Source organism: Podarcis tiliguerta (genome assembly GCF_965153285.1).
Source record: "Podarcis tiliguerta genome assembly, chromosome: 16".
Lineage (NCBI taxonomy): Eukaryota > Metazoa > Chordata > Lepidosauria > Squamata > Lacertidae > Podarcis > Podarcis tiliguerta.
The window spans coordinates 11,095,493-11,104,028 of NC_139549.1; the positions used below are offsets into that span (position 1 = coordinate 11,095,493).

At 47.4% G+C, this 8,536-nt stretch overlaps 1 protein-coding gene across 3 annotated transcripts in view; it reads left to right on the forward strand.

Annotated features, from left to right (window-relative positions):
• Nucleotides 1–7,973, forward strand: part of PACS1 (phosphofurin acidic cluster sorting protein 1) — an 80,269-nt gene extending 72,296 nt beyond the window's left edge. For all 3 annotated transcript variants that reach the window (XM_083418481.1, XM_083418479.1, XM_083418480.1), the window contains exons 20-24: nucleotides 424–466; nucleotides 1,469–1,604; nucleotides 2,076–2,302; nucleotides 2,518–2,637; nucleotides 3,051–7,973. In XM_083418481.1, the coding sequence (XP_083274607.1) occupies nucleotides 424–466; nucleotides 1,469–1,604; nucleotides 2,076–2,302; nucleotides 2,518–2,637; nucleotides 3,051–3,163 (639 nt within the window). In that variant the 3' untranslated portion in view covers nucleotides 3,164–7,973. The remainder of the gene's footprint in view (nucleotides 1–423; nucleotides 467–1,468; nucleotides 1,605–2,075; nucleotides 2,303–2,517; nucleotides 2,638–3,050) is intronic.
• Nucleotides 7,974–8,536: the final 563 nt, after the last annotated feature.

Below are 8,536 nucleotides of genomic sequence, written 5' to 3' on the forward strand. Positions count from 1 at the left end.
TGACTTTATCTTTGAAGCCGCACTCTTCCATTTCTCTCCTAAGAAAGATGGATGCCAGCAACAACAGATCAGGCCAAGAGCAGAGGGCCACACTTCTACTATTTAGAATAAGAGGGGGAGAGAGATTTTCATGCTTAGTCTCCAGCAGCTTCCTGAACTAGGTCCCAGTTTCAGGCTTCAAACAGCTGATAGTAAATAGCCGGTGGGAAGAAAAATCCTAGGCGTATACTATGAATGCCATGTTTTCATTATAGCTCTGGAAGAGTTAACTGTCTTCTATAACTTTGAGATAAAGTGACTTTCCTTAGGAAGGTTAAACGTGTTTATTTTCCACCTGTAGCTAAATTATTTGTCAGGCTTTGTTTTTGAAGTGATTTGCCTTCATTGTTTGCTCTCTCCTTCTCACTTCCCTGCCCCCTGCAGGTGGTTAAAGTGGGCCTCATTGAAGACTCGCCTGCGGCTACAGGTATGACACACCCACTAAGAGCCCTGTGCTGCTTAGAGCAAAGACTGGTTATCCTAGTTACTCCACTTCCTCCGTTAAGTGAATACAAGCATGAAATTGTGTGATCTGCTTCAGTAATATTGACTAGGAAATAGCTGACCCAGCTTCACAAAGCATGAAAAACCTATGCTTTTTATAGTATGCTATAGCTGTACAGGAGGGATGCGGGTGGCGCTGTGGGTTAAAGCCTCAGTGCCTAGGGCTTGCCAATCGAAAGGTCGGCGGTTCGAATCCCCACGGCGGGGTGCGCTCCTGCTGTTCGGTCCCAGCGCCTGCCAACCTAGCAATTTCGAAAGCACCCCTGGGTGCAAGTAGATAAATAGGGACCGCTTACTAGCGGGAAGGTAAATGTCACGCTGGCCACGTGACCCGGAAGTGTCTTCGGACAGCGCTGGCCCTTGGCCTCTTTGAGTGAGATGGGCGCACAACCCTAGAGTCTGTCAAGACTGGCCCGTACGGGCAGGGGTACCTTTACCTTTACCTTTATAGCTGTACAGTATCTGCCAGTGGTGATTTCACCAGCTGGAGTGCTAGGAAGGGTCTGAAAAGTGCCTGTAAAAACTTAAGCTACCAGGATGGATCCATCCAATACTCTATGCCTAGAGTGGGGAGGTCCTCATGCAGCATTGATCCCACCTCTCTCTGCCAGCCACCGAGCAAGGGTATCTTAAGAGGCAGGTGGGGATAAAGATGTCCTGGGGTGCAGCCTGCTATTCAGCTGACAAGTGTGAAATAAATCCCATGTGCATATCTATTGCTCAGAAACCCCCAATCCCATTCCTGAGACCATTTGGGAAATGCTGGCATAAGTATTAGTGCCAGAGAAACTTTAACTTATGATAAATGCCTTGTAACTAAAACTGAAAGGCTCAGCAAGAGAACCTGAGAATTAACATTGCTTCTATTTAGCAGGTAAGCAAGATGTGTTCTCCTTCTCCATCTCATGATTTCCTTCCTTTGCAGGAGAGGGAGATGATTCTCCCATCATCAGCCTCACAGTTCCCTCCACTTCTCCCCCTTCTTCCTCTGGGCTTTCCAGAGATGTCACTGCCACCCCTCCATCATCTCCCTCTATGACTAGTGGACTGGCTGTCATGGGGTAAGTCTCTGGGTATGAATACACTTTGTGTGGATGGTGGTTGTGCTATTTCTCCTTATCATGTTGGGAACCCTGGACACATTTGCTGGGGGGGGGGGGAATTATGAAAGATCCTAAGAGCAAAGTAAATGCCACAGACGGTGTACACACCACTGTCTCTTTACTGTGATCATATATTAAAATACTATTCTGGTCAGTCCTCTGAAGTATCAGGGCATCAGAGCTTAATCCCCTGTTCACTCTTATCTCCAGAGTGAATTCAATAGCCAAGATTTATGCCTGGCTATCATCAATTACCACATAATTATCTCCACCGGCAGCCTGCCAACAAAAGACATTCAGTCCGCCATGTTTTCCCCCCAAAAGTCCCTTTTTCAAATATCTGTGTTGTCAATGCAAATATGTCAGTTAGCTTTTTCAACAATGCAAAACTTGCTCATGTTTCCACTTTTTCCTGTCACTTGATCACAGGTCCCCCAATAGCCCTTATGGCGATGTCATTGGGCTGCAGGTGGATTATTGGCTAGTTCAGGCCACGGAAAAAAAGAAGGAAGGGGAGAAAAAAGACGCCAGCTCCAAAAATACACTCAAGAGTGTCTTCCGCTCGGTGCAGGTGTCACGGCTTCCAAACAGTGGGGAAACCCAGTTGTCTGGGACCATGGCCATGACTGTTGTCACCAAAGAGAAGAACAAGAAAGGTGAGTTATGGAGAGTGGCACTTCCTCTTTACTGGGGGTGCTCCTTCCTGGAGGGCAAATTGCCAGCAGGCCTTTGCATGACAGCCTGCCTCTTGAACCATTTAGCACTGCTGAAGACTTACCCTGCAAATCTTGCATAAGCGTGCCAACTCTTCTACTTTGTGTTTTAAGAGAGAGACTTGTTTTCACTAATTGGGGGTCCTTGTGCTTTCTAGTTCCCACAATTTTTCTGAGCAAGAAACCCAAAGAGAGAGAAGTAGATTCCAAGAGCCAAATGATTGATGGAATCAGCCGGCTGATCTGCTCTGCAAAACAGCAGCAAACTATGCTGAAAGGTAATGCTTGCCCCTGGGATCAGGGATGCCTGATGGTATTGAAGGTGACTGGGAAGGATTTCAAAATGGTGAGGGACCTGATAAACTAGAAGGGATTTCATTATATTATTTCTTTATAATAATTTATAGTGGGGTAGGGAATTGGATCCAACCAGAGAGCCAGATCCAGAAGTGACCAACTCTTCATTTCTCAGCCCAGCTGTTTTGTTGGGGAACAGAACAGAGTTCAATGGATTTAAGAGGTTCCAGATTCAATAACTGGAACCAAGCAGTAGGGGATGGGAAAGGTCCCTGCCCCTGACATCCTGGAAAGCCACTGCTAGACAGTTTATCCTGAGTTCAATGTACCAATGAAGAATACTTGGTATAAGACAGCTTCCTATGTTCATAGGAATCGTCTCTCTTCTCTCTAGTTTCCATTGATGGAGTGGAGTGGAGTGACATCAAGTTTTTCCAGCTAGCTGCCCAGTGGCCAACCCATGTGAAACACTTCCCTGTCGGACTCTTTGGCTCGAAACCGGCCTGATGATGACAACACGGTGGTCCCTCCTGTGTCCTCATCACTCTGCTGCAATGCGGCATCACCTCTGTCCAAACCATCAGCCAAATCAGAGCTGTCCTGTGGTAACTTCACCCATGTTGCATTACTGTGTGTTGATCTGGTCTCGCCAGGGAGGGACCAGCCTCTGGTGCCAAGAGAGATGCTACATTTTTGTCTCCAGCCAAGGAGCCGCCCGCCAATTGCTTTCTCATATTTTTCTGCCACATCGTGTCATGGGTGTCCAGCCTCCATCTGTGCTGAGTGCATCCCATCACTCCTGGCGCACACTCCTTCTCTGAGCTGGCATGCCTGTGTCTTCCTGAAGAATGTGTTTGAGAACTTGTGGTCCACAAAACTTCGCCTTTAACAATATTGTTCTTTTTTTACATTTTAGCTTTTGCTGAGCCAACCGAGAGCTTTACTGAGCACCCACTCTCAAAGTTCTCCTTTTCAACCTCAGCCTTTCCAAAAGCACAAAGCTTGCAAAGCCCACATTGGCTATTGTGTTAGCAACCAAACTCAACCCCATCTGGTTCTTGCCATTAGTAGGCAAGGCCCTTTCTCCTGCCGCCAACCCATCCTGTGTCACGTTGCTAGGTCAAACATGCCAGGTTGGTGGAAGGAGCCTCAGCAATCTTGCGCGGTTGCCGCTCCTTGCAAAGATGAGGAGCAGAAAAGTCAGTTGTAGGGAGCTAGAAGCAGACACTTTTCTTGAACAGGCACACCCACTGCTCTCCCATGGCTGTGTCCCTTCACTCTTTCATGTTTGTACTGCTCTTTTCTTACACTTCCCCTCATCTCACCTTCAAAGTGTTTTTTAAAAGAACTTAGGTCACATGAGATACATTTCCATTTCTTTGTAAGACTCCACTTGCTAGAGTGGCATCACAGTGCAGTGAGAGGTGGGGGAGGTTGTCCACTATACTGAAGAGTTGAATAACTTCATTAGACAGCCTGTCCTGAAACTCACCCTGTTCATTTGTGTTTGGCAACAGTTCTGAGAGGTGTGTACTCCCAGCCACATGCCACAGTCAAGAGGAGAGGCTACACCTTGTTCCTCTGCCCTCTTTCTGGCTGCTGAGCCTGCCTTGTGGTATGATGCATCTCCGCACAAGGAGATACTTTGGGGGGAACTGCTCAGCCATCTGTGCAGTCAACTTGTCACAGCCATTTATAAGGCATCCCAGCAGCATTCCTTCCCTTTTGGCATTTCAGTTTTGGGGTTTTTATTTGAAGTAGCCCCATGTTGCAGAGCCTCTGGGAACTCTATGTGCCATTCCAGAAGTAGCAGACTTTGCCAAGCATTCCTCTTCTGAGCGCTCGCCTTGGCAGGCAAGAGATCAGCCTTTGCCCTGAGACTTGAAGGGAGCAAGTTGAATAGCTGCAGGGGTTGGATGCATGGCTGAGACCAGAGGTTCATTGAGAGTGATGCAAAATAGCTTTACAAACTGCAACATATTGATGCTTAAGGAAGACTACTTTTGTGTAGTAAGCCTGCACTTCAGAGGGCAGTTTTTGTGTGCTTGATATGCACTTCGGTCCCTCAAAGACCTTCCCTCCTTCCTTCTCCAAGCATTGGCACTCCTGTTTTGTTTTTTGTTTTTTTGCTAAGGTAGTAAAACATGAAAACAAACAGGGGCCCCTGAAGTTGGTATTGCAGGGGACAAATAGGAGCCACCTTGCCTCCTCTCCTAGAGCACTTTGTCAGCAGCTCTATGATGCTTCCAGGGAGCTGTGCTGCTTTTTATCTGTTCCTGACCAGCAATAAATCAAACCACCCCTACTGTGGGGTTTGGCAGCACATCATCAGCCCACTTTATTGGCTGTTTGAAATGGCTTTGGGGCCATCATAATGCTTAAGCACTTAACTGCTTGTAGCATACAGTGTGGCTCTGTCAAACAGTGGAGCGTACAATCCACATTCAGTCTTTTAGATAGCTTTTAGATTTTTGAATCCACATATATTTTCAGAGGCCCCAAAATTCAGCTTGAAGTAACTGTGTGTGTAAGCAGAGTGAAATTTTGTCTCGCTGGAAGTGGTGATTCTGGTTTCTAGGCTATTACAGTGGAAGGGGAAATGTGGAGGTGGCAGGGAGAGAGCTGGCTTTATAAATAACTCTTGAGCAATCTGCTCTGCTTCCCAGATTGAAAGAGGGAGGACCCAGGCAAGCTCTTTGCCTTCAAAAAGTTTCTCCCCAAGGCCAGTTCTTTTAGGCTTGTCCTTGAGGCACTGCAGCTGTTTCTTGAGAGAGAGATCCCAAGAAGAATGACTATAAGTACCAGCAGCTTCGTTCACCTCATGCCCCTGGGTGGGGTGTCCCCCCCGAGGCTTAACTGGCAGTGGGCCCCTGGATCGGATTGCATCCCCCTCATTGTGGAGTCTCGGTGGCAGATAAAAAAACCTGTACACTTTTTTTCCGTTTCCTTCTCTTGGCTCCTGCTGCTGTGGCTATGTTACAAATGTGGCTTTTGTACTACTCTGTCCCAAGCAATGCTCTGAGCCACAAAGTGAACTTGATCTTGTGTGTCTGTCCTAAACACTGCAGCCCCCTGCCTCAAGGAGGAGATGTCACAGATATCTTGGCATGCTACATATTTTGTTTTGAGTTAGATCTCTCTTTGTGTCCTCCCCACTCATTGAATACTGAATAAACTCCTTGGCTCAAATGTGGGAAAGGAGGTTCATACCAATATGTCACTTACCCCATAGGCTTTGGGGGCAGGTACTGCTTCCTCTGCATGAAAGGGAGCGGGGTGCCACCCAGAACACGGGGTATTTAAATAAGCACAACTCTGAACATTTTCTTCCTACTTGCTCTGTAGAAATGCTTCCTGTCTCATCTTTCATATTCATTTGCCTTCCTCCATAAGCAAATGTCACTTCCAGTCCAATTGCTTCAGGTCAAGGGTCTGACAGAGCCTGCAAAAGGCAACCCATTTCCAAGTTGGGAGAAGCAAGGGAGCAGTTTGGCTCCAAGTAGCCAACATCCAGGATTCTTTGACACTTTGCCATGGAAACTTCCACCCTACTGGGCTTCCATTTTAAGATCCCCTTTTTTTAGGTTGGGCCTGTGAAACTTATGACCTTCCCTAAACTGAGTGGGGTCCACCAGCAGCACATGGCAGCCCACCAGGAGCTCAGTAAGCTTGCTATTGTTGTTCAAAACTTTAAAAATGGAGAGATTGTGGAGCACCTGGCAGGCTACAGTCCGTGGTGGCGGCGGTGGGCGGCGGCAGGGTAACAAGCTGTGCATGTCAAGAACAGGGTGGAACTTACAAGTGGATGGGATTCATTCAGCAGCCAATCAACTCTGCCTTCACCATGGTTTAATTTTCATGACCTCCTCTTGGTTGCCTTTGGCCAATCGGAAATGGATGTGGGAGAAGGGCAAGTAGTGACAGAAGTCTGTGTCTGTAGCTGCATCCTGGGCTTCTGTAGAAGTGCACACTAGTGCCCCCACCCACTCCACAAGTCAGATTGGTGCAGTGTTGACACCGTACGTGCCCATCTGTCAGTCAAACCAGCGCAGGACCGCCTCACACGTGTTGCATTATTCTTTGTGGCCTGGCTGTTCAGATTCATGCTTTGCAAAGGCGCACACACACTCTTGCTCTCACAGCTGTGGTCTGGGACAGAGAGGGTTTGTTAAGCTTGGGCTTGTTAGAATTTGTGAAACCGCTTGCAGGACTAGGGGCAGACAGCTGGCTTGGTTTCCCCCCCTCCTTTTTCCCTTTAGGGTCTCCAGTGTTTAACCTTCCTGCACCCATAATGCACAAGGGAGTGGAAGGGAAGTTCATTCCAAGAAGCAGCTGTCCAGATAGCTCTGGAAACCAAGTCCTGCAGCTGCTTGCTTTGGAATGGGTGTGCATGCAGCATCCTCCCAGTGCAAACTGTTGGCACTGTAGGAAGGATCCTGACACCCTATCCAGTCCCTTGGCTTGCCATCTCCCCTTCTTAAGTGGGTGGCCCTTTCTCTTCCCTGAGGAATGCAGGTTCAGGAGGCTAAGCTGAATGGATGTGCCTCCGAGGGTGGATGGGCAGGAGTCGCTCCCACATTAAGCACTTTGTCCTTTGTGCCTAGCGAAAGGCGAAAGTCACAGACTCCTAGCATGGAAGGAAAATCACCCTGCCTCAGGGACATGCAGATGGGCTAGCAACTCCAAGAACCACACACATCATATTCATTCCCTGAGCATCATTTCACTCGGTTCCTCCTTACCCCAGTACCCACCTACCACTCCTGAGCCAGCCCCACGAAAGAGCCTACCAAAGAGTACACTCTTCCCCAGGGAATGACACTCCCAGGAAAGAGCCACGGTGGGGAGGCACTCTGCTCCAGGGAGCTCTCCAAGGTCTCTGTTCATTGCTTCCGTACAGCCTTTGCCTCAGGCCTAATTTCTCATGTCTCGACTGTTACAGTAAGTGTGTCCATCTGAGGACCATTGTGTTTCCTGTTTTTGCTGTGTGGATTTTGCACATTCTGGAACTTTTGTCTATAAATTCAGATTATCTGGATTTTTGTGTCTGTTATGTATCCCAGCCACTGTACATAATTATGAGTTTTGTATATAATCTCATTTTATTCTCCTTTCTTTTTGTAAGTGTGTTTGATTCTCTTGGTTTGTACTGCAGGCTCCAAACGATCCACGTTAAGAATCTCTGCTTGTTTAAATTTTGGAGCCTTGTTGGTATTTGATGCATTCTATCCTTGGCGGGTGGGGTCTGTTGTCTCCCCACTCCCACTCACTATTTTTGGAGTTTTTCATTAAATAAATTGTGTTTTTTAAAATAATACTTTAAAATCTCAAGCTTGATCACTTTATGCTTTAGTTCCTCCTTAAAGCTCCCTGGACATGAGAAAAGCAAAGGGGCAATACAAGAGAACCAGCCACTGACTTCACTTTTCCAAAATCTAAAAGCAGAGAACTGGGGCGGGAGGCCTCGTAGTTGGAATAGAGAAACTGCATTTCAACTTGCTATGTTTTGCTTTTCTTTGCTTTAAGGAAATGCACAAAGAATGCGAATACTTTGCAACTGGCACAACTGTCCTCTGGGGGAAAACAAAAGCTTATAAATCACAGAAGCAAAAATATTCCGAACTTTGGCCATGGGTAACAGCAGTGTGGAATTCAAAGCTCTCCTATACCTTATACCAGAGGTTCCCAACCTTTTTGAGTCCACTGCTCCCTTGACAAACTACATTTTTCTGCTGCACCCCTGTGGGGCTTAGGAGCCCAATTATGTCACCCCAGCCTGCAGAGCTGGCAGCCTCTCACCCTTTTTCAAATACTCTCCCTTGTGGAGTGTTCCCTCAGCCTCCTCTCCTTTCCCCTCTCCTTGGGGTCTTCTGGGTAGTT